Source organism: Plecotus auritus (genome assembly GCF_963455305.1).
Source record: "Plecotus auritus genome assembly, chromosome: 3".
NCBI lineage: Eukaryota > Metazoa > Chordata > Mammalia > Chiroptera > Vespertilionidae > Plecotus > Plecotus auritus.
Window position 1 is genome coordinate 212,536,725 of NC_137772.1, and position 26,373 is coordinate 212,563,097.

General features: G+C 43.6%; 1 protein-coding gene across 1 annotated transcript in view; it reads left to right on the forward strand.

Moving 5' to 3' along the window:
- DRAM1 (DNA damage regulated autophagy modulator 1) overlaps window positions 1-6,642 on the forward strand; it is a 39,914-nt gene extending 33,272 nt beyond the window's left edge. Inside the window, exons 6-7 of the mRNA XM_080659476.1 lie at window positions 3,784-3,876; window positions 4,741-6,642. Coding sequence (XP_080515602.1) covers window positions 3,784-3,876; window positions 4,741-4,785 — 138 coding nt within the window. The 3' untranslated portion in view covers window positions 4,786-6,642. The remainder of the gene's footprint in view (window positions 1-3,783; window positions 3,877-4,740) is intronic.
- Window positions 6,643-26,373: the final 19,731 nt, after the last annotated feature.

Genomic DNA, 26,373 nt, shown 5'->3' on the forward strand with positions numbered 1-26,373 from the left:
CTGAGATTCATCAGTCTGTTCCATGTTTCCATGGCTGTGTGTTGAGCGTCTGCCCCTGGTGGTCAGTGGGCATCATAGCTACTGGTTGAATGGTTGCTTAGGCTTTTATATATATAGACTAGAGGCCCGGTGCACGAAATTCGTGCATGGGGGGGTGTCCCTCAGCCCAGCCTGCACCCTCTCCAATCTGGGACCCCTCGAGGGATGTCCGACTGCCTGTTTAGGCCCAATCCCAACTGCTTGCCTGCTTGCCTTCCTGATTGCCCCTAACCACTTCTGCCTGCCAGCCTGATCACCACCTAATCAGTCCCCTGCCAGCCTGATTGATGCCTAACTGCTCCCCTGCCAGCCTGTTTGCCCCTAACTGCCTTCTCCTGCAGGCCTGGTCCCCCCCAACTGCCCTCCCCTGAAGGCCTGGTCACCCCTAACTGCCCTCCCCTGCAGGCAGGCCTGGTCCCCCCCAACTGCTCTCCCCTGCAGGCCTGGGTCCCCCCCAACTGCCCTTCCCTGCAGACACAGTCACCCCCAACTTCCCTCCTCTGCTGGCCGGGTCACCCCTAACTGCCCTTGCCAGCAGGCTTGATCGCCCCCAACTGCCCTCCCTTGCAGGCCTGGTCCCTCCCAATTGCCCTCCCCTGCTGGCCTGATCGCCCACAACTGCCCTCCCTTGCAGGCCTGGTTTTCTCCCAACTGCCCTCCCCTGCTGGCCATCTTGTGGTGGCCATCTTGTGTCCACATGGGGGCAGGATCTCTGACCACATGGAGGCAGCCATCTTGTGTGTTAGAGTGATGGTCAATCTGCATATTACTCTTTTATTAGATAGGATAGAGGCCTGGTGCATGGGTAAGGGCCAGCTGGTTTGCCCTGAAGGGTGTCCCGGATCAGGGTGGGGGTTCCCTTGGGGTATGGGGCAGCTTGGGCGAGGGGCCTGTGGTGGTTTGCAGGCCAACCATGCCCCCTGGAGACCCAAGCAGAGGCCCTGGGATCTGGGATTTATTTATCTTCTACAATTGAAACTTTGTAGCCTGGAGTGGAGCCAAGCCTTCTGCTCGCTCCATGGCGGCAGCCATTTCTGTTGGGATTTATGTATCTTCTATAATTGAAACTTTGTAGCCTTAAGTGGAGGCCAAAGCAGGCCAGGGCTGCAGAAGCTTGGCTTCCTCCATCGCCATGGGCAACCCTAGCCTCCTGCTCTCTCCAGCTCCATGGCTGCTGCCATTTCTGTTGGGATTTATTTATCTTCTATCATTGAAACTTTGTAGCATTGAGTGGAGGCCTGGGCTGGCAAGGGCAGGCGGAAAGCTTGGCTTCCTCCATTGCCAGGGAAACCCAAGCCTCCTCCCTGCTCTCTGTGGCTGCAGCCATCTTGGTTGGGTTTATTTGCATATTCCCTCCTGATTGGCTGGTGGGCGTGGCTTGTGGTTGTACTGGAGGTACGGTCAATTTGCATACTACTCTTTTATTAGATAGGATTGCTATCTGAGAGTGAGACCTCACAGCAGAGCAGCCTCAGGTGTACTTTACTTTTCAACCACTCGGGGGAGACCTTCCCCCACAAATCAAACAAAAATCAGCTGCTGGGAAGGGTTCATCAAAGCATATCCCAGGCTGCTTTAAAAGCCTTTTTATTTTTCATTTCTTATTTAATCTTAAAAATGTTAAGTACCTGTTTTTATATTCACTCCATAAATCACCATGCCACTCTTAGATTGCCTTCTGTTCCCAGTATCAATAAATAAAAAGAAAGTCCTTTGCATTAATTCACTGAATGGAATAAGCATTTAGGTACTGCCTCAAATGAATGTGTACTGCTTTAGGACTTTCATAATGCAGACTTGTGCATTGGCTAACTTGGTGGGGAGGGTGAGAAATAGAATGTCACTGTCTCATTTTATGGAGCAAGGAAATTAGAGCTTTGCCTATACTCACACATGGGTAGTGGAGTCTGGACTTCTGGTTCAGCATACTTTCATTAACATCATGCTAAAGAAATTTCTGCCAGCATTTTATATGCCATCTTTATTGTCCCGGGATGATAAGGGGATGAGGCAGATCCCCTGGTTCTGTCACCAAAAGGAGGCAACTTCTGTTCTCTACCACGTAGTGTGAGGTGGTCAGGTTCTCCCCAATGTGACCTAGATAAGGAGAGTGGGTGGATGGTGATGTCCTGGAAGGGGGAGAGTAAGGAGAGGTGTCTGAGAGTTTGATGTTCCTCAATTAATCTTTGCGGATGAAAGCTGGATCAAAGAAAACAACTGTCATCATGGAACTGACTTGCAATTCAGTACCATTTGTTTATTCACATTTGTAATCTATAGCAGAAAGCAAAGTGGGGGTGGGGAGGTGGGCGGGGAGGAGGTAAAATAACAAAAAGCAACAGGTCATGGTTTGAAATCAGACCTGCAGTCCACAGGCCTGATTTGGCAAATGGGCAACGTCAAAATGCAGGTGTTAGTTTTTACTTAGATGGGGTTTAAAAATGCTTTTTAAAAAGTTTCCAGCATTTCAAATCAGGAGATCACAGACACACACACACACACACACACACACACACACACACACACACACACTTTTGTTTTCACTTTTTACAAGCAACCGTGGTGTCATATTTTCCCATTTGGTGAAAATGGAATTGAGCTGATAAGCATGGGCTTCCTCCCCACTTCCCTCTCTCTTTGCAACTATCAGTTCCATTGATTTTTATTAATCTCCTGGCTTCCATAGGCAGCTGACCTTGGAACCCCAGTGAAAGCCATTCTCATTCTTGCTGCCCATTCTCTCCTTCCTGCCCCCAAGAAGATAGTCAGCGACTGTGTACAGATGTCCTGTTAGCATTTGCTTTGTTGCTATGCTTACATATAATGTTAAGGCGAACTATTTCCTGAACTGACATTTTCTGTAGCAGCAGAGACCACAAAACCCAGGGGTGACAGTTAGCCAATTTCCTCTCGATACGTACACTTCGTCTTTGGAAAACTTGGGGATTCCCAGCGTCTGGAGAGCAAGTCCTGCTCCACATGGGAAGTTCTGCCTTCTGTGGAGTCCACATTGGCTTCCCAGTCCTAGCCATATTTTTTGGCCCTTCTTTTGCTTTTTGAAACTCTATAAACAAGCCTTTTTTTTTTAAAAAAAAAAACAACAAACAAACATTTTTATTGATTTCAGAGAGAAAGGGAGAGAGAGATAGAAACATCAACGATGAGAGAATCATTGATCGGCTGCCTCCTGCACACCCTACACTGGGGATGGAGCCTGCAACACAGGCAAGTGCCCTGACCGGGAATCGAACCTTGACCTCCTGTTTCATAGGTCGACGTTCAACCACTGAGCCACACCTGCTGGGCTATAGACAAGTCTTAAAGCGAGAGCATAGAAGAGGGAGAAAGTACTTGGGGAATAATTGTACCCATGTTCTAACTGGGCAGGCGCCCTGCCATTCACCTGCAAAACCTTGCTGCTGTATTTGCTCCAGGGGTTGACGGATGCCCCCAGACAGCCTCCTCTGCTCGGAAGTGCATTCATTTAGGTCCGTGGTCGGCAAACTGCGACTCGCAAGCCACATGCGGCTCTTTGGCCCCTTGAGTGTGGCTCTTCCACAAAATACCACGGCCTGGGCGAGTCTATTTTGAAGAAGTGGTGTTAGAAGAAGATTAAGTTTAAAAAATTGGGCTCTCAAAAGAAATTGCAATCGTTGTACTGTTGATATTTGGCTCTGTTGACTAATGAGTTTGCCGACCACCACTGATTTAGGCTAAATTGTGTTTCTTTCCCATTGCTGTTAGGATTATGCATATCATGTGGTGAGTGCGATCTGTGAATGGACAGTGGCCTTCGGTTTTATTTTTTACTTCCTAACGTTCATCCATGATTTCCAGGTAGGTATTTATCAATTTCAATGTTATAAATTGCTGACAATTAGGATTGGAAAAATCCATAGAAATTTCTTGCATAAAAAATAAGAGCATGATTTGCCTTTCTTTTTACTATTATGTGTCTGGAAAAAATATGTATTGTGCAACTTAGTTTATTCCCAAAGGCATGCGGCTTTAACAGCTCTCCCAAACAAGGAAGTTTCCAGTGTCCTCTGCTATTTGATGTTTATAGTTATACATCCTGATTTTTTTTTTTAGGAGGTCTCATTTACTGGTTCCAAATTATATGTCTTTTTATGTTGTTTTATTTTATTTTTATTGTTGACACTATTACAGATGTCCCACATTTTCCCCCTCTTTGTCCACCACCACCCATCCCCCACCCCTGGAGATACATCTTTTTATTTATTTGAATTTTTTATTTATTGATTTGAGAGAGAGAGAGAAACATCGATTTGTTGTTCCACGTGTTTATGCATTAGTTGATTCTTATATTTGCCTTAACCGGGAATCAAACCCACAACCTTGGTGTGTTGAGACACTGCTCTAACTAACTGAGCTACTCAGCCAAGGCCATATGTCTTTTGAAAAAATAAAAGTATGTTGTTGAAAAATGTCTCCAAGGCAGAGAGAAGGTGGAACCTTATTAGATTTGGCCACAGGTAAAAAAATCTTACATTTTGCAACAAATGAGTTGGGACTAGCTAAAAATATATAGAAAGCCAAGAAACTTCTTAAGGACTCAACTCAAGCTTAGCACCAATCATGGTGAGGTCATGTCTTAGGGGCTGCAAAGCTTTGGGGACTTGAATAGCTGGTACTGGACTTGCTGACCTTCTTTTAAACCTTTCTTTGCTTTTTTAATAGAGTGTCACCCTGAGGATATCCACAGAACTTAATAATGACATCTGAAGAAAGAGGAATGATATCTTACTCGTGGCAAGTTGCAGGCAGTTTCTAGACATGGCATGGGGGACAGATCGGGTATGAATGCTGCCCTGTAGTGGGCAGGCATCTGTGGCACATCCAGGACTTGAATTTCACAAAGGATTCCCAATAGTTGTCCTATTTCTAAAGGAATGTTTTCCTAAAGAATGTAGAGCACTTATGACGTAGCAATGTTTTTATAATTTTCTAAACTGGTACTTTTTTTTATATTCACAAGTTCATTACACAAAAGATAAGGTGTTATGGAAAATGGAGAGCTCTTATTTTTGTACAGGTTCTGTTTTGTTGTTTCTTTGTGTGTGAGTGATTTCTGGAAATACACTAAATGAGGAATTTATTAACAAGTAACCTTGGGATATTTTGAGAATAAACTGTATAATTTCACATGAGGGCATTTGTATAATTCAATTGATAGTGATCATTAAGATTTAGTTAATAAAATAACACTAGCTATGACACTGATTTTTAAATGAACTAAATGAGCAAAATGCTTCTATCGAAAAGCCTTAATACCACCATACGCATTAGCGCTCCACAGCAAACCTCAGTTTTGAACTTCTCCCTTGCTCATAAGAACCAGAGGCTTTTCCTTTGCTGCTGATTGGCAGTTTGTAATGGGCATACTTTAAAAAAAAATTTTTTTTAAATTGATTTCAGAGAGAGGAAGGGAAAGGAAGAGAGGGATAGAAACATCAAAGATGAGTGAGAATCACTGACTGGCTGCCTCCTGCACTCTCCCTATTGGGGGATTGAGCCTACAACCCTGGCATGTGCCTTGACTAAGGAATCAAACTGTGACCTCCTGGTTCATGGGTCCATGCTCTGCCATGGCTAGGTGGGATGATTCAGCAGTGCTGGTTAGAAATCACAAAACCTTTCAACAGCAGAGTAACATGGAGGTGAGCAGCTAAAGGGAAAACCTCCCCGGATTCGTGTTCAGCAAGGAGGGAAAGTGAGTCTCAGCGACATTCGTGGAAGGCGGGATTATGGGAAGGAGACTTGCACTTAATACCAAACCTCTGCCAAGTTACGACAGACCCAGGAATGGTTATCAGGTCCCGCTGCGGAGCACTGAGGGGATACACGGTGTGTCCCATGCTGTGGGTCCCCATGATCACCCTGCAACTGGAAGACTGATCAAAGCTATGTCGAGCAGTTGTTTTTCTGAAGGGAGGAGAAATGTCACATGCCTTTACCATGGAAACTGTAGTTCACGGTTGGTCCCCCTTTGGACAGACTTGTTATCAGCACCTCATTATGCATGGTCTTTCACTTTTCCACATCTCTCTGCGAGATTAGATTGGGAGCTCCTTGAGGGCAGAGTGTGTGCCTCACTCGTTATCCTTACAGCTCCAGCATTTAACCAGGCACCTCCTGGTACACTGTAGGTGCTTAATAGTCAGTCATTGACTGCATGAATGAATGAGAGAACACATAAAGGAATGACTAGGGATAGCTGTAGTGCTGCCTACTGAGATGTACTCTGTTCGCCAGTGAAGTGATGAATCGATAGTTGTTGACTGTTTTGTTTCATGTACTGTAAACATTTCAATGGTTTGGGCTTCTCTATTCTCTGACAACTTACTTCACGCTGGATAGTTATCACAGAAATTGTTACCTGGGCTAGACAAAATGGTATACCTGGCCTGGCCAACGAGAAGGTCAAAACTCACTCCAGACAGCCACTTTCTGCTGATCCCATACAACCTTTAAACTTGGTCTGTTCCACATTTCGGTATTATTTCTCATTTCCACGAACTTGCATTTCCTTGGACTTCATGGCTGAAAGAGTCAAATAAAATGAAGTATTTCTTGATTTTAGCAATTTGTGTCTCTGTTCAATTATAATATGTCGCCTGGGTACAACAATGATATGTATTTACCAGGGAAACAATTCTAGCTCTTTTGGATTTTATAAAGGTTTAATTTAAACCTTACGTTTTCTTAATTTATGTAACATGGCATGAATGGTTTATCTTTGTAGAGATTCATTTTATTATTTTATTTTTTTAAGTTATGGTTCACATTCAATATTACTTTATGTTAGTTTCAGATGTACAGTATAGCAATTAGATAATGGTATAATTTACAAAGAGATCCCCTCAATCTTTCTAGTACCCACCTGGCACCTTTGTAGAGATTCTTGAACATTAGTATTAGGAATTTGCATCAGTCAAGACTTTCAGAGTTGAAATACCACTCAAGTTCATTAGAGGAAAAGGGGTATCTATTCACTCAAGTAACAGAGGTACAGAGATGGAACTGGCTCTAGGGATGGCTGGATTCAAAAGTGCCACCAGGACTCTCTTTATTCTCTCGTGTCAGCTCTGCTTTCCTCTCTGTTGGCATCATTCTCAGGCAGGCTTTCCTCTGGTCGGAGTGAAATGGTTTCTGGAAACCCCAGGCCTACAACCTGTCCAGTGGGAAGGGAGGACTTCTCAGTAGTTCCAACAATAGCTAGCGAGTTGAAACTCGTTGTCTGCGATTGGCTAGCTTGGGTCACATGCCCATCCAGTAGCCCTGGAAGGCAGGATGCTCTGATTTGTCATACCTGGGTCACATGTCCACCTCTGGAGCAGGAAGGAGCCAATACCCACCCAAACTACTAAACTGATGGTGGGTGAAAGTTGTTTCTCAGAAGAAAGGGTTGAGAAATGGATCTTGGACAAACACAAAGCAAGATCCTATTGTGAAATTGAAGTCCCCTCGCCCCACCCCCATATGCCAGAAAAGCCACCCTAACTTCTTTCAAAGTAAACCAAAGTGTACTTGCTGACAACCTTTTCAGGTTGAAAGAAAAAAATGTAAGCCATGTAGGTAATAAGCGTGCTTTCAGCTAACTTCAAAGTTATGTTTGTACTTTTTTCAAGCCTCTTGTGTTCTTACTTAACCTCTGTGTACTTGGTTAGGCAATTATCACATGTTTCGCCCTAGCTGGTTTGACTCAGAGGATAGAGTGTCAGCCTGGGGACTGAAGGATCCCAGGTTCGATTCCAGTCAAGGGCACATGCCCAGGTTGCGGTCTCAGATCCCCAGCAGGGGGTGTGTAGGAGGCAGCCCATCAATGATTCTCTATCATCATTGATGTTTCTATCTTTCTCCCCCTCTCCCTTCCTCTTTGAAATCAAAATAAAAATATTTTTAAAAATTATCACATGTTTCAGATGAGGAAGGCAAAGAGAAGTTCAATGACCTGCAAGAGATTCTACTGCCAGATGGCAACAGATTCCAGTTGGGAATCCATTTTCCCCTAATTTCTAATCAAGTGGGTCTTTTTTTTTTTTTTTTTTTAAACACACAAGAGGATTCCACAGAAATTGTATTTCATAAACCACATTAAGTACATCAGTGTTTTGCTGTGTGTGGGATTCCACACATTCCTCACATGTGGCATTATCCCATGTTCCCATTTTTTACTCAGTTGGAGACATACTGGTCTGGTGTTTGGGTCTGGAATGGGGAAGGAGGAGTGTGAGGGAGATAAGTGGTATCCCATTCTCTCCCACCCTTGATTCTGGCAATTGGTGAGCCCAGTGGTCTCCCCACACACATACTCTTGGTCTGACTCTGAGTGCCCTGCATTTTCAAGGCCAGAGAGTCATGCCTCTGTGTCCAGCCGGTTGCACAAGAAGCAGCCACAGCCTCAGCCCCAGAGATGCTTCTGATTCGTCTGGGTCACCCTAGCAGACTCATCTTCTAAAAGGAAGGGCAGCAGAATGCCCAACTGATATTGAGGCTGGGGTGGGAGTGACCTCCAAAATTCGATGCTTGGGAAATGCTGAGGGAGATTCCAACTATATGCAAACACAGAGCACTCCTGTTTTCCCGGCTCACCATACTGGGGTGGCAAGAAAATGTCTAGATAGTGGGTACTCAACAGCTGCAACTCACCCCACTCTCTGAGCCATTGGTTCCTATTTAAAATGTTCAAATCAGTAATATTCACATGATTCAAAACATCAAAACAATATAAAAAGGGGTTCTGTGCAAAAGCCTTTGTATTTTTCTCTACCCACATTTATTCAACCCCTCTCCTTGCAGATACCCACCTTTTATGAAAATACAAGCAGAAACACATTTTGAAATGTTTCCATTTGAACTTCTATCCCCAAAGTAGCATACTGTAGTTTTGAGCCTTCCTTTTTTTGACTAAGCAATGGATCTTGGAGATGTCTCCTTGTCAATACACAGAAATCTTTCTCATTTCTTGGTTCTATTTTACACATGTACCGTATTCCACTGCAGGGCTGTGCCCTCATTTATTGAACAAGTCCTCTTTTTGATGAACAATCTTGTGGTTTTCACATTTTTGCAATTACAAGCGGATGACCTCATAGGTACATCATTGCACATATGCCCAAGGAAATCTGTGGGAGAAATTCCCATAAGGGGGAATGCTGGGACAAACGGGAACTGTATCTCTAATCTGACCAACACTGTCTATCATCTTGCCTTTAGAATCTTCTCACTTGAGTATTTTTTGTTTGAAAATCTTTCCAACACTTTCATACTTTCTTCTAAACTAAGGATGCCAACTATAAGTTCACTTTTCCTTGGTGACTCATTGATTCATCCACAGGCACAGCTGCGGGTTCTGTGGTAGACAGTGTAGGACAGAGGCCAGCTGACTTTGTCACTGCTCTATACACACTCTCCCTCTCATCTCCCTTGATTTCAACACCTGGGGCGGGGAAGGCCAGGCTGTCTGCTTCCCCTTCTGCAGACAACAGAACCAAACTGCCTTCTATCTCCATCCTCTGGCTCTTCCTTTTCATGATTAAGAGTGTCTCCAGCTCTTGTGGGCTTTTCATTGTGAGCTCATGCTTTTGTCTCTACCTTTTCTCATCTTGTCCCTTTTCTACCCACTTTTTCTTTGGGGTATCTCTTTGAAGGGCTGCCACATCACTTACACTTCCTTATCTTTTTGAGAACATTGTGCTTTTATAGACATTAGTCATCAACCACGATATTCTCGAAAAGGGACTCATTCATTATAGGGCACTGGGGAGTCTACAGACCACTTGGCCCTCCCTGACCTTGTAGGTTGGTGGTCCGTGCGGGATGATGCACTGAGTGGAGGACACCAGCAGTGCAGGGTACACAAAAAGAGAAAGAGAGGAAACTCCAGCTTTGAGAAACTTAAAAGATTTAGAAATCATAGATTTTAATTTTGCTTAAAAGTACCTTCTATGTAATTTTTTAAAAATTAATAAACGACTTTTTACAGCAGTTTTGGTTCATGGCAAAACTGAGTGAAAAGTACAGAATTCTTTTACATTCCTCACCCTCTCACATTCACAGACTTCCCTACCCGAATGGTACATTTGCTATACTTGGTGAACCTACACATTATCATCCCTCATAGTCCATAGTTTACATTAGGGTTCACTCTTGGTATTGCACATTATATGGAGCTGGACAAATATATAATGGCCTGCATCCATTATTGTAGTATAATACAGAGTATTTTCACTGTCCCCCAAAAATCCTTTTGTTATTTTGAAAAAGAAAATGTTATTTGGAATTACCTATGGGGAGGCATCCTATTTTTTTCCATCACCAGGTATTCAGGGACTCTGGCTTAACCACCAAGGACATCTGTCTACCTGCGTGCATCATGTTCCATTAACACTGAGCACCTACCATATTGAAGGCACATTTTTATAATTAGCCCATTTTAGTAAAAATTAAGGTGCAGTGAGGTTGTCACCAAGTTTCAAGTGATGGGACAGGACAAAATCCAGAACTGTGCCTCCTACAGTCAACCTTTTCCAATAGGACAATGGGATTATCGACCATTATCATGTGATTATGAATTAATTTTCTGGGGTCATATAATACAAATCACTAAGGAGTGAAATTCCTACACTGGTAAGGTCAGAAAAATGAGTGAAATATTTGGGTTGTTGCTTCAAAAGGGCAGATCCTGGTTGAACGCTGTGCATCTAAGACTTGGGGGCAGGAGGTAGGTAGTGGGTGTCAGGAGTAGAAATATAATAAGCGGAGGGTGGGAACAGGCTAGAAGGGGTCAATGGGGGAAAAAGGAGATATATGTAATATTTTCAACAATAAAGATTAAAAAAGAGAGAAATGTCATAGAGAGAGGGGGCTTGTATGCCACACCCAGTCTTTGGTGGGAGTTTGAGATTAGCTCTCCGGCACCCACAGAGAACCCCTGAGAAGGAGACTGAATGTCCAAGACTTCCATTGGGCAGTAAGATTAAAGTTCTGGGGTCTTTGTGTCTTTTGCTTCTGGTTGGTGCAGTGAGACAAACTCCAGCCACCTTCTGTCTGGAAAGATCTGCTCTTTGCTCTCAAGTGGGGAGTCACAGTGGGACTCAGAGGGATGACATTTGGGCTGCTCACAGGATGGTAAGGTTCACACTTGTAGACGTGTGGGTCTGGTGTGTGAGACACTGAGTTATCTGAGTCTCTAACAGCAGGGACCAGAGAAAACTTCAGGACTCAGAGGAGTCCAGGGTTCCAGCTCTCCTGCTCAGCAGGCTTCTATTAGCACGAGTGATAAGAATGCCTGGAAGACAAATTTCACCTTCTTGAACAATCCTTTTGCTCTGGGTCAGCCCAGAGTAGCAAGTTCCGGGTACCACCCAAGACATCTGATTTAAGGCGAAGAGGGATGTATTTAGAATTGGCCAGTGCTTTGACAGCCACTAATAAAACCTTTAACACAGGTATTAAAATGAATACTGAGCTCAGTTCAGTCTGTCATTTCCTCTTAATACTTGAAAAGCCACCGTTGTGTTTGAAAGTTCCCTCAAAAGGCTCTAGTGGGTGAACTTATTCTTCCGTTTGACTGCACTTGGAACCCTTAAGTAAGAGCCTCCTTGTAATTGAAACCGGGAAAATCCTGGCTCTCTCTGGCCAAGAGAAGAAGCAAAGGTATGTTCTGAGGTTTATTAAATAATTACCTAGTTGTTGACATGTGGTGGGGGAGGGAAAAAGCCAAGGTGCTGGCAAGTATGAAGAGAGATTAGTGAGAATTTGGGGTCATGTGGCTTATAAACCAGGTAGAACATTTTGATGTTCCCTGACCTTCAGCTCAGGTCGACCAGGAGATGTTCTTCTGCCTCAGTTAACCAGCCTGTGGTGTGGTACATCATTATTTTACCTGTCAGATGGCCGCAGTCAACTGTGATCCTACTACTCCTAAGATACTCAAAAGTCCGCTAGCTGTTGGAAGCACACATACCAGTGACTTGGGGGTGAGAAACTGGGGAGAGAAAAACCCAGAAGTAACCGGCCATGTTGACCTCCCACTTGAAGTTGGTATGATGGCAGAATAGGGCCAGTTTCCTCATATAATAAATTGCTCAGAGATTAATACAATTCTGAGCTTCAGGGAGGGAGGATGTTCTCAATTTGGTGATAACATCCATCGGTATTCCCAGATGTCAGCCATTTGTATCTCCCGTTTTCCTTCCTTGGAATTTTTGTCATGCTGTGTGTTGCAGTTTACTTGACACTTTTCCACGACTCAGTTTTAAACTTAAATGTTTTTAAAGAAAAACCTTTTCTCTCACTGCTGTCCTCCTGGACTGCTTAGCTTGGGGAATACCATCCACTGTGTCACCTAGGGCAGAAACTTGGGAGTCATAACCTAGACTCTTCACTCCCATCGCATGTTTCATAAACTTTATTTCCTATGTACAGGGTAAACAGTAATGATCATCTAAACCAGGGCATATGGGGGAACGAAAGGGGCACTATTCATAAGTGTACCCAGAGTAAACTGAGTTTGTCTGAAGCAAATGGGAATGTGTGGTCAGCCCTAGATGGGGTCTTGATTCCTCTTCCTCCTCTCCATTTCCACCCTCACTACCATAGGCCTTCATAATTTGCTTGGACTAGTGCAGTAGCTCACAACAGTTTACTTGATTTCAGTCCTGGTCCTTTCCAATACATTGTACACCCTTCATACACATAGTTGATACATCACTCTCTTACTTAAAATCCTTCAGTAACTACCCATGACTTTGGGATAAATTTTAGATTCCTCAGTGTAGCTTAGGAGGCCTTTCACAAATCTTGTTCCTTAAAAAAAATTTTTTTTTAACATCCGTTGCTTCTTTTTTATTCATATATTTAAAAAATATGTTTTTATTGATTTTAGAGAGAGAGGAAGGAAAAGAGAGAGAGAAAAAAAGCATCAATGAGAGAGAAACATTGATTGGCTGCCTCCTGCACGCCCCCTACTGGGGATCGAGCCCACAACCTGAGCACATGCCCTGACAGGGAATCAAACCTGCAACCTCTCAGTGCATGGTGCCTGCCTCATAGAATTGTCCTGAGGAGTCACTGGAGCAATGCCCATAAAGTACTTGGGATGATGGGTTTTTCTTATGCCCATGGAAGCTTGAAAAGCTTACCCCTAACGCAATGCTTGGCACAACCAGAGTTCAGCATTGTGTTTATTATTACCCTTTACACCTCCTGTTTGACTGCAGCAGTGGTTTCAGCCATGGCTGCACATTTCAATCACACGGAGAGCTTGTAAATTGCTACTCCCTGGAGCAATTAAATCAATTTCAGGAAATGGGGCAGAGATACAGTGCTAGATGATTCTGAAGTGCAGCCAAAGCTGAGGAGCTCTGTGCTATGGCACTGGTTCACAAATCTCAGTGTGCATCAGAATCACCTGGAGGCCTTGTTCAAACTGTTCCCGGGGCCCACCTGGAGTCTCAAGTTCAGTAGATACAGAACAGCCCCCTCTTTATTACTTTATTCCATCTTTTTTTTAAAAAATATATTTTATTGATTTTTTACAGAGAGGAAGGGAGAGGGATAGAGAGCCAGAAACATCGATGAGAGAGAAACATCGATCAGCTGCCTCCTGCACACCCCCCACTGGGGATGTGCCCGCAACCAAGGTACATGCCCTTGACCGGAATCGAACCTGGGACCCTTCAGTCCGCAGGCCGACGCTCTATCCACTGAGCCAAACCGGTTTCGGCTTTATTCCATCTTCTACCTAGTGGCTCTTTCATTTTCTTTGCAATCTACATTGGTCTACCCACTACCTGAGCTCTTTTAGACTCACTACTGTAGGATTTCTTGAAAACATTTGCCAACAGCCTTCTTCAGGCCAATGGTCTAAAAATTCTCCAACCTATTCCAGCTTCAGACAGTTCACCGTGTCTCAAAATTCTTCTTTGAATTCAGAGCCTTTACTCTGCGGGTTTTCTTCTTTCCTTCTCCCTCCTCCAGGTAGAAGTAGGGGGATTCTCATGTGGGATTCCCATGACCATTTTCTTGGGTCCCTGTATTTACCCCTTAAAAAGAACATGGTCATAGGAGTGAGATAGACATTTGGTTCATATCTTGTACTTGGGCAATTTGCTCAAGCTCTGAATCTCATTGTCCTCACTGGTGAGTGCTTGGGAGATGATAATGGGGCCCCTATAAGTAATGTATTCCTGACACACAACACTGAACTATTAGCTACTGTAGTGTTTCACCTTTAACAAGAACAAGGTGAAATCTTGACCTTGAAGAGAACTCCAGGATTGGGAGTAACCCATGGGATGCAGAAGGCAGAACCAGAGATATCAAAAACACAGCATAAAGGAATAAAGCCAGGATTTACCAAGAGGCAAGAAAATGGTCTCAACCAAGTACTTTCTAGGAGGCATGGGCAGACAGGGAGGTGAGAGATGGGGCCTGACCAAGGGAACTGACCAAGAGATTCCCTGTGACTGCATTAAAATGTGAGCCTACGGGCTGGTCCGTGCACAGGAAGGGTATTTTAACAGATGGGCTATGGAATGGCCCCAGAGGAAACCCACAAGGGGGTTCAATCCCACCAGTGTGAAATTCAGTCCCTCTGGCAAGACACAAAGTGCTAAAGAACCTACTATAATTTGCACCATTTATTATAGTCATGTGCAAAACATGACCATGAGAGTTACACAGAGCTCTTGTTACAAGATAAGGTCTCTGCGTGCGGTTTCCCATCGATGATGTTATTCAGCAGGATGGCTCACATGCTGAAATTTGAAACTCCTTGGGTGAAGAATCCCTTTGCAGGCTGTACCAGATGTTGCTTGTGTAGCTCCTGGAGCCCAGAAAGATGAGTTAATCCTTGAAGGAAATTATTCTGAACTTGCATCAAACTCAGAGGCTTTGATCCAACAGCCCGTGGCAATAAAAAACAAGGCTATCAGAAGAGCTGTGGGTGGTAGTCCTGTCTCCGAGAAAGGACAGGGCCACTGGCCAAAGGCTGCATTCCAGAAGGCCTCCAGATGCAGAGCCTTGAGCAGGGGGCCTCCCTTAGTGCGATGTTGTGAAAACCCTGCACTTTAAACACATGCAGTCATAAACAAGAACATCCTCACCCTTCCAAGACCCTGCAGAAATATCACCCTCTCCAAGATGCTTCCCTGAATGTTCCAGGTTTCACTGACCCCCACTACCTTCTACCTTCTTTAACTTTCATCATCCATAGCACAAAGCTTGCTACTTGTTGCATTTGTATATTTCTTTAGTTATAGGGTAAGTTCCTAGAGTTCTAAACGAAGTATATTTTATCGTTTTTGTATCTCTGAGTTCTTAACACTATAAGAAGCATCATGTGAGTCATCTTTTCATCCCTAACATCTAGCACAGTACCTGATACATAGCAGGCAGTCAATAAGTGAATAGGTGCTTATTAAATGAATGAAATTATTGGCTTATGGCTGAATTGGATTAGCATGGAAAAAATATATAAGGGAAGATGTAACAAGCATCTCTTGTTTCGCTTGTCCAGTTCCTCACCCTCCTACTTCCTGAAGCTTCCTCTCCTGTGGCCCCACCTTCGTGGTTCCCACAGGGGGTACCATGTTGTTTCATGATAGCTGGAGTTGACTTTCAATGAGTCCTTCACTGGGATTTTTGACTTGGAACCAGAGAGAGTGTTAAGATAGTCTCTTTCTAGAGGCCAAAACTAGATAGATATTCTGGTAAATTTGGGAGCTATTGAACCCATATTTTTCATCCCTTGGAGAAATCTGATCACTAGCTAGAATGAAGGATAAAACTAATGAAGTGAGTGACTGAAGGCACTGAGACAAGAAGAATCAGAGAATCCTGGGTGGTCCTCGATTTCCTGGCTTCAGGTATTCCCATGCCCCAGGCACATTCCTGCCTTTGGGTTTCAAGGATATCACATTATCTCTCTTTTTAAAAAAATATTTTTATTTATTTCAGAGAGAAAGGGAGAGGGAGAGAGATAGAAACATCCATGATGAGAGAGAATCACTGATTGGCTGCCCTCTGCACACCTCCTACTGGGTGGGGATTGATTCCGCAACCTGGGCATGTGCCCTGATCAGGACTGGAACCATAATCTCCTTGTTTAGAGTTTGATGCTCAACCACTGGGCCACACTGGCTGGGCACATTATCTCTCATAATAACCCCCTCTTTTGCTTACATAAGTTTGAGTTAGGTCTCTGTCACTTGTAACCTCACAAGTTCTAAAGAATATAGAAATGCCTGCTTTGTGATAAACACCCAATAAAAAAGAATGGATGAATAAAATCTCCTTATGTCAAGTTATGAAGTTTGGCAAACTAATTTTGCAAAACATCCCATCTTTATTTGTGGTTTCAATAAATTCCTCTTTGATGTGCCTCCCAGAGCTAGCACAGTGCTGATTATAGAGAAGGTACAAGGTATACATGCCATTTCTGGTAGGTTGATTCTTCATTTTTCATTTTCAATGACTTTTTATCCATGTGTGTGAGAATCTCAGATGCTTGGCACTGCAATGCCATCTGTGCAGGACAGAAACCATCCGTAAGGACTTTCTAAAGGGCACATACAGTGAGTGATAGTCTCTGAACAGCAGCCACAGATGGAACACAGAGGATGTCTCCATGGGCAGGGGTGCTGGGAAAACGCCTTCGAGTAGCTCCATGCAGAGAAGATGGTAGTAGAGACTTACTGGTGTCCACATTTTCTGAAGTTCAAATCTAGGCATATGGCCGAGTGCATATGAGGAAATTTATGGGAACAGCTTATTTGATGTTGCGTGGCCAGCTCAGCATTTCTGTTTACCATGTTTGTAGAGTTAAGCTTTAGCATCAGACCTTTCTCTAGACAGGCTGGTCTACTTACTGCCACCCAAATAGACCATGTGGGTTTTATCCTTGACACATCTGCTCACAAAATTCCTGGTGCTAGACACCTCTCCTGCCCTTACTTCATTTACTTATTTTTTTAAAGAGAGGGTGGAGCTCTCATTTAGAATTGAGGGTCAGATAAAGAGCTTCACAAATAAGAAAAGACTAAAGGGAGTTCATTGCCACCAAACCAGTATTACATGAAATGTTGAAGGGGAGAAGGAGGAGAAGGAGGAGGAGGAGGAGGAGGAAGAAGAAGAAATAAAAAAACAACAAAGTGGCAACAAATACATATCTATCAAGAAATTGAATCTAAAAACAAAAATAAATGAACAAGAAATCTAATGAACAAAATAAACTGGTTAATAAAATAGAACCAGAAGCATGGAAGCATGGAACAGACTAACAAATCTCAGAGGGAAGGGATTAACCAAAGATCTTACCTATGGACATAGATAGTAGGGTGGTGAAGGCCTGGGGTGGGACAGGAACTGGGTGGATGGGGGCAATGGGGGGAAAAGGGAGACATCAGTAATACTCTCAACAATAAAGATTAAAACAAAAACAAAACACAAATATACCCAGCCAGATGAGGCAGAACCAGAACTTGACCTCTAAACCTTTGCTCTTACCCAGTCTTGCCCTTCTATGTGTCATTCAACTAGCACAAAGCTGTGTGCATAACAAGTATTTGTTGAATTAAGGCTTTTTAGAAAACAATAAAGTTCTTCAGAAGATTCAGAGAGAAATTGAATTGAAAATACCAGAAGCAAATTCTTCTTCCCAAAGAGTTGGAACATGCTTTGACAGGGTTTTACCTCACTTTCCCAATATCCTTGGCTGAAGGAAATGCCATTCCCCACCCCCAAGGAAACACCGTTTATGGAGACAGAAATGCTAAGGCTCAACTATAAGGGGAGGCATTCTGGTGAAGGAGTAGCTCTGGGAGCATGGGCGCCTCCGGAAGGGTCTTCATGGTGGCTCTCCTAGTCACTGGCACCTCCCTGGGACTCCCTGATTCTGTTAGTTCTTCCCCAGTGTGTTCTCTGGAATACTGGCTCTGCAAGAAGTTTGTGTAAAAAGTGGTTCTGTTGTCAAGTACTATGGAGAAATTGCATTTCCCTTTGGGAGACACCCAACCCATATTAAAGGCTCTGAGAAGGCCAGCAAGAAAGAGCCTAATTATTTAACATTTACTTAATGCTTGTTTAACCCAGGATTTAGTACCTCATGTTGGTTTCACATAAATGCTAATATCTCTCAGAACCAATATCTACACTTAGGTTAAAAAAAAAAAAAAGGCAATTGGCTAAATATTCTAAAGATTCTAACATTCTGCATGAAATAATAATAATTCGATGACTTAGTAATGTAACTTGACTAGAAACTGCTCCTATTGCACAAAAGGTGGAATCACTATTTTGAATTTCTGAGATTTCCTTGTCAGAAAAATTGAGAGGGTGTAAGATGACTTAGGTTTAGCCTTGTACACAGCCCCGTGAGTTTCCTAAAATGGACAATAGGGGGCACCCGTGGACTGCAGTAGGGCCATTCCTCCCCAAACTGGGCAAAAAAGAGGGCAAACCCAAGTTGTAGCAACAAAAGCAATTCCTTTTCCAGCTGAATGGAAAGCTACTGAGAGCCAACTCCTCTCCCCTTTGGATCTCTCTCTCCCTCTTCCTTCTTTGGAGAAAAAATGGGAGAGAACCAGGATAGGTAACATAGCCTTTTTGCCCTTTACCTTTACAGGCAGAAAATCATCGAAAGCAACTCTTTTAAACTGCTTCTCATTGGTTGTGTCCATGGTGGAAATTCTTATGGGACTCACTTCAGAGCCTATGAGTTGAAAAGGGAATTCTTTTTTCCTTCATCCATTCTCTTATTTTGAAGAAAAAAACAATCCAGGTGAAGAAAAGAGCAAACTGCATTAGGATATAAGTTCTTTTCAATTTATATTTTTTCTCTAAACTTTGGGTTTAGAGGACACAAGAAGACTTTCTAAAGATGTGGCAGGCTATAAAAGGCTTGGGGGCAAGAGGACTACACATACATTGTCTCACTTATCACCTCTGACATTTTCATGGGAAGAAGCAGGCAGACCTCCTGTTCAAGTCAACTCAACATATTTGGGAGACTGCTTCTAAGGTGATATTGTCATTTTTTCCTACATCCTCCCTCATTAACTCTCCCCTGCCCCTCCCCCACAAAAAACTGTCCCTACACAGACCCTCCCACAAAGGAAAGAAATGTTATATAAACTTTAAAATATTTTTCTTCAAGAGAAAGCGTAAATAAGATTCAGGTGTATAATAAATATATATCTGTCAACAATTGAATCTACAAACAAAATGAACAAGCAGAACAGAAACAAACTCTGAGACAGAGAACTTTTTGTTGTTTGCCAGATGGGGAAGGGGCTGGGGGTCAGGGGAAAAGGTGAAGGGATTAAGAAGTACAAATTGGTTCTTACAGAGCAGTCATGAGGATGTAAAGTACAGCATAGGGAATACTGTCACTAATATTCTAATAACTAGGCGTGGTGCTGGATGGGTGCTGGATTTATTGGGATGGTCACATATGAAGTTATGGGATGTCTGGTCACTCGGGTGTACAAGAAAAAAGACTCAGGTGTATAGTCCACAGAAACTAACAGAGGACAGAGAAACCATGTTCCTCTGATAGAAATTTTCTACATTGCAGGCGCAGAGGAACTTTGAGCTTAGAGGGGCTTCAGTTTTCACCTAATCTTATCCTTCCACTGTGTACATGAGGGCACAGCGGGTCCCAGGCCATGCAGGGACGTACTAGCCTGGCCCACGCCTGAGCTTCTAGCTGCCTGCAACATTCCGTTGACTAGCACTGGAGCCCACTCAATAGAGATGTCAAGTGCTCGTCTCCACAGACAGTAAGACTCACAAGCAGTAGTCACATCCCACACAAAGTGCACTCTGCGTGCAGCATCTGGTTTTTGACAATCCTATTCGTGTCCCATTGAGAACAGGGGAGAAAATGGAATGTGAGAGGGGGTGCCGGGCCAGCAAGCAAAGCCCAATACATCTGCCTGATTTCTTTTTTTAAAATATATTTTTATTGATTTCAGAGAGGAAGGGAGAGGGATAGAGAGATAAGAACATCAATGGGAAAAACATCAATTGGCTGCCCCTTGCATACCTCCTACTGGGGATTGAGCCCATAACCCAGAATCAAATCAGTGACCTGTTGTTGGTTTATGGGTTGACGCTCAAACACTGAGCCACACCAGCTGGGCTGCGATTTCTTTTTTATAGAAGTGGGGGAGGAGGACCAGAATAGTTACAGAAATGGACCCAAATCACTGAACTAGTAAGTTGGGATTTGCATTCAGGGCTGTTTTCACTGCTCATAACCATATAGCATGACGTCCTGTTCTTACTTGCTGTTTTCTATCATGGCAATGCTCAATTCATATCCTTTATCTGTGAAAGATATTTTTTCTATACTTTCTTCAAATTTGCACAGATAACAATATTCCACAGTCACAATTGTGTTTTCCTTTCACAGTCATTAGAGTAAGCAAATTCTTGCTGGTATTTAACATACATCCACCCAGATGAATAAGAGCCACAGACCTGCCCTCGGGGAAGGTGGGAAATAGTCACACCACAGCAGCTTCCCAGCCCTGGTTCCAAACTGCTTCTGTTAAAAGAAGGGTCTATTCAGAACATGTGCGCTGTCATGAGGCCTCACACCCATCCGGATGCTCTACTCTGGGTCCTTCTTGGGGGAGCCTGGAACATCATTCAAAATCAAGCCTCTTTATCCTGATTGCTATCATGATGGATCAAGGCTTTCCTTTCACCCCATTCCTGAGCTGAACTCTGATCCAATCCCTTTTTCAACGTATATTCTAGGATACACACACACACACACACACACACCCTATATAATAAAGAGGAAATATGCTAATTGACCATCACTCCATCACAAAGATGGCTGCACCCACAGCTGAGGCCAAGTTCCCATAAGGAGCCTTAACGAGCAATCAGCAGGGACCTGAGGCTATGCCCTCCCCTGCCCTTGTGGGGCTTGACAGGGGACCTCAGGCCATACACCTTACTCTGGCAACAGGCTGGGGGACCTCAGGCCGCACTCCCTGCCCCAGTGCCAGGCCAGGGGGCCTGAGGCCACACCCCCTGCCTAGTGGGGCTTGATGGGGGACCTCAAGGTGCATCCCCAGTGCTGGGTTGGGGGAACTCAGGCCGCGCCCCCACCCAGTGGGGCTTGATGGGGGACCTGAGGCTGTGTCCACCTCCGGGTACTAGGCTGGGGTACCTGAAGCTTCGCTGCCCCCCTCCCCTGCCTGGCAGGGCTTGACGGGGGACCTCAGGCCATGCCCCCCACCCAGCGGGGCTTGACAGGGGATCTCATGCCGTGTCCCCCACCTGGTGGGGCTTGATGGAGGACCTCAAGGCATGCTTCCCACCCTGGTCTGGGCTGGGGGACCTCAGGCCACACCCCCATCCTGGCGCCTGGCCAGGGGACCTGAGGCTTAGCCCCCTGCCCAGCAGGGCTTGACAAGTGTGGGACTGGCCAGGTCTGGATCTAGCCCAATGTGGGGGGTGGAGGGGGGTGGCCGGGTCTGGGTCTCACGCGATTTTGAGATGCATGTGGGTGGGCGGGGACTTGACTCTGGGTCCCATGGTATGCCCCAGACTCTGACAGGAGGAAGGTTTTCATATACATTTTACTAATTTTCTTTCATCTCTGACACTTCTTTTATAGAGAAAGGGCAAATAGCAATATTAAATTATTTCCTCTAATTAATCCCCTTTTAATGTGCACGAATTTCATGCACCGGGTCACTAGTATATATATAATCCCCACCTAAGGATATTCCTTTCATTGATTTTTTAGAGAGAGTAGAAAGGAAGAAGGAGAGAGAGAGAGAGAGAGAGAGAGAGAGAGAGAGAGAGAGAGAAAGAGAGAGAAACATCAACGTGAGAGACATGGATTGGTTGCCTGCTACATGGGGATCAAACCTGCAACAGAGATACGTGCCCTTGACTGGAATCAAACCCATGACCCTTTGGTCTGAGGGCCAACACTCTAACCATTGAGCAAAACCAGCCAGGGCTAGGGCTAATATTTTATGTGATCAAATACAGGGCCTATCTACTCCTGAGCCATCAGGAACCAGATAACAAAATGTATTATATGGGGAATTTGGGCACCCTTTTTGATCCTTTACAAAAAAACAAAACAAAACAAAAAACACAGAAAACAACAAAACAAAACAAAACAAAAAACAATGCAGCCTGGGAATCCCTTTGCAAAAATGTATGGGTGTAGGACATGATAGAAAAATGGAACACGGCAATACAACAACTTGCACTGAAGAGCAAGTAAAGGTTTTCAGAAAAATATAAGGAATTTGGAGCTAAAAGATCTGGGTGTGACTCTTACCACAGCTCCTGACTAGCTATGTGATCTTCAGCACATTACTTATCCTCTTTTTCTTAAATTCCATTTTCTTCTTCGTGGAATGCAAATAATAATCCATAACTCATAGAGTTGTTGAAAAGATTCATGCGAAGTGTTCCATAAAATTTTTAAAGATACTACTATTAGCACTATTGCTTTTGCTGCAGCACTAAAAAATGTCTACCTCTGAGTTGAGAGAATAACCTCTAATGTTACTCCTTTTGGGCACACTTTTATCCTGGATGTTTACTAAGTGCCAGACTTTACATGTTTTAAGCTTCATGTGTATCAGCTCCTTCCTAATCCTAGAAGGTTGATGATGTCTTTATTACCTTCATTTTTCAGTTGAGTCGGAGAAGTGAAGCAAATTACCAATAGCTATGAGCTAATCATAGTGAACCTATGCAATCTAATTCCACAATGCATGCTCCTAGGCACTAGATCAGTTAGGACTCATTTTGGAAGAGAGTAACAGAAATTCAAAATAACAGTGGCTTAAACTAGGTAGAAGTTTATTTCTCTCTTATGTAAAAGCCCAGAAGTTTGATAGTTCACAAGACTAGACATGAGGCTCGGCTCCATACAGTGCTCAGGGCTCCGGGCTCCTCCACTATTTTAGTGCTACCAATATGTAGTTTCATCCCCAATATCCAAAATAGTAGGTTCTAGAGCTTTAGGCATTGCATCTGTATACCACACAGCAGGATGGAAGAAGGGACAGGACAGAAAGGGGCTACAATACATGTCAGTTTTTTATTGTGGACTGCTCCTGGATGTGACCATATGACATTTGTACCTACATGCCATTGCTCATAATAGCAAGGGGAATGGGAAACGTAGTTGTTATGATGGATGGCTTTTTGGCCAGTTAAAATTGGAGGGTTTTGTTACTAAAAGGAAGGGGAGAGATAGTCAGGGCTAGGGGACATAAGGAGGAGGTGGAGGAGTGGGAGGTGAAGTTGGAGAGATGGGCAGGACTGAGTGATGAGAACTTAACAAGACACTATAGCTCACCATTCTAATTTTGGGTTCATCTCGCATTTCAGCAGGGACCAAGGGGAGGCAGAGCTGTTCCCTACAAAAAAACAGTATGGCCATTGCCTGGCCCTCTGAAACTTTGTATAGGCACTCTCAGAGTACAACGCAGGTGTCCACTTTGGTGGTGGACTTGAGGCTGGTTCCAGTCTGAGACCTATTAGCTCATGAAGTTAAAACAGAGGCTTGGGAGTGGCTTCTGAGTCTTGTCTCTAGAGAGTCCAGAGAGAGGGTGTGGGGTGGGAGGACACCAGGACAGACCACAGGCTCTGAGTGGCCCTGACTGGCTTCTCTGGACTTCCAGAGAGAGCCTGGATGCCACACACCGGAAAGTAACTCCATGGCTTCCAGAGCACTTTCCCATATGCTATTTTGCTTGAAAAACACAATAAGACTGCAGCAGGGGTTGCTCTGCTTCCTATTTTGACAATGAGGAAAATGAAGTCATTATTCCCCCGTGATTGATACTCAGTAGAATGAGGTGGGTTTTTTTAAAATGTCTTTACAAAAGTACTAGGTGATCCTTATGTTCAAATAACCTTGAGAAACACCATGCTCAGGGTGCTGAGTGATAAGGGGGTGGGGGTCACGTCTAGAGTGGCAGACGAATTAGGAGATTGTAAATGCTATGGTGACTTAGAGTTACATCTTTCATCATTATCATTGTATCACTACCTGGCACATTGTAGATACTCAATAAATATTCGGTGAAAGAATGAATGAAGACTTAGGTATCAGCCTCCTCAGATCCCATTTCCTCTGGTGCCATGGAATAATCCTAGAATGGGCTCACATTATTACACACTTAGTACCAACAAGGTAGGGAATACATACTATTAAAACCCCCATATTTTATTTTATTTTTTTTATTTTTATTTTTTTAAATGTATTTTATTGATATTTTACAGAGAGGAAGGGAGAGGGATAGAGAGCTAGAAACATCAATGAGAGAGAAACATCGGTCAGCTGCCTCCTGCACACCTCCCACTGGGGATGTGCCTGCAACCAAGGTACATGCCCTTGACCGGAATCGAACCCGGGACCCTTCAGTCTGCAGGCCGACGCTCTATCCACTGAGCCAAACCGGTTTCGGCAACCCCCATATTTTAGAGAGAGAAACAGGTTAAATGACTTGCCCAAGATTACACCGAAAGGAGCACCTGAACCAGGATTCAAACTCAGACTCTCAAATATTATACTCTGTTGTTTATCCAATAGAGAATAACTATTCAAGCAATGTCAGCAGATTTACCAGAGCTCAAATCATTCCCCATGAAACAGAACAAGTCTATTTCATAGGTATTTACTATGACAGTTAACACACAGATATGAGTCTTGTCCCTCAACACTAGTGCTATAGGAAAGTTCCACTCTGCTTTGTAGATGATTTGCTCCCATTGAAGTGCCAAACTGGACTGGCAGAGAGGAATGTATATCGACTTTGAATGTTCACTTGTGAGCACACATCTGATTTTGTTAGTGGAGAAGAGGGCAATCATAGTGAACTCTTAGAAGCAGACATTCTTTTTTTTTTTAATTTAATTTTATTGTTTAAGGTATTACAAATAGTAGTACATTTGTCTCCTTTTTTTTTCCCCCCATTGACCTCCCCCCGGCCTCCCCTACCGCCCCCTACACTTGCCCACACCACTCCCACTCCAGTGTCTTGCCTCTGTTGGTTGTGCTTATATGCATGCATACAAGTCCTTCAACTGATCTCTTACCCAAACCCTCCCCTACCTTCCTGCTGTAGTTTGACAGTCTATCCGAAGCTTCTTTGCCTCTATTTTTGTTCAACAGTTTATAATGTTCTTTTTTTTCCATATTTTTATTAAGGTATTATATGTGTACATATCTTACCATTGCCCCCCCCACCCCACTCCCATACATGCCCTCACCCCCCAATGTTTTGCATCTGTTGGTTACTCTTATATGCATGCATACAAGTCCTTCAGTTGATCTCTTATTTCCCCCACCTCTCCCTAACCTTACCGCTGTAATTAGACAGTCTGTTTGATGCTTTACTGCCTCTGTAACTATCTTTTTGTTCATCAGTTTATAATGTTTTTCATTATCCCCAAATGAGTGAGATCATGTGGTATTTTTCTTTCATTGACTGGCTTATTTCACTTAGCATAATGTTCTCTAATTCCATCCAGGTGCCTACAAATGGTAGTAATTCCTTCTTTTTTATGGCAGCATAGTATTCCATTGTGTAGATGTACCATAGTTTTCTGATCCAGTCATCTGCTGACGGGCACCTAGGCTGTTTCCAAATCTTAGCTATTGTAAATTGTGCTGCTATGAACATAGGGGTGCATATATCCTTTCTGATTGGTGTTTCTGGTTTCTTAGGATATATTCCTAGGAGTGGGATTACTGGGTCAAATGGGAGTTCCATTTTCAGTTTTTTGAGGAAACTCCATACTGTTCTCCACAGTGGCTGCACCAGTCTGCATTCCCACCAGCAGTGCACGAGGGTTCCTTTTTCTCCGCATCCTCGCCAACACTTGTCGTATGTTGATTTGTTGATGATAGCCATTCTGACAGGTGTGAGATGGTATCGCATTGTCGTTTTGATTTGCATCTCTCGTATAATTAGTGACTTTGAGCATGTTTTCATGTGTCTCTTGGCCTTCCTTCTGTCTTCTTTCGAAAAGATTCTATTTAGGTCCGTTGCCCATTTTTTATTGGATCATTTATCTTCCTTTTATTAAGTTGTATAAGCTGCCTGTAGATGTTGGAAATTAAACCTTTATCAGTGATACCATTTTCAAATATGTTCTCCCATACTGTGGGGTTTCTTGTTGTTTTGCTGATGGTTTCTTTTGCTGTGCAAAAGCTTTTTATTTTGATGTAGTCCCATTTGTTTATTTTCTCTTTGGCTTCCATTGCCCTAGGGGCAGTATCACTGAAAAAGTTCTTTTGGCATATGT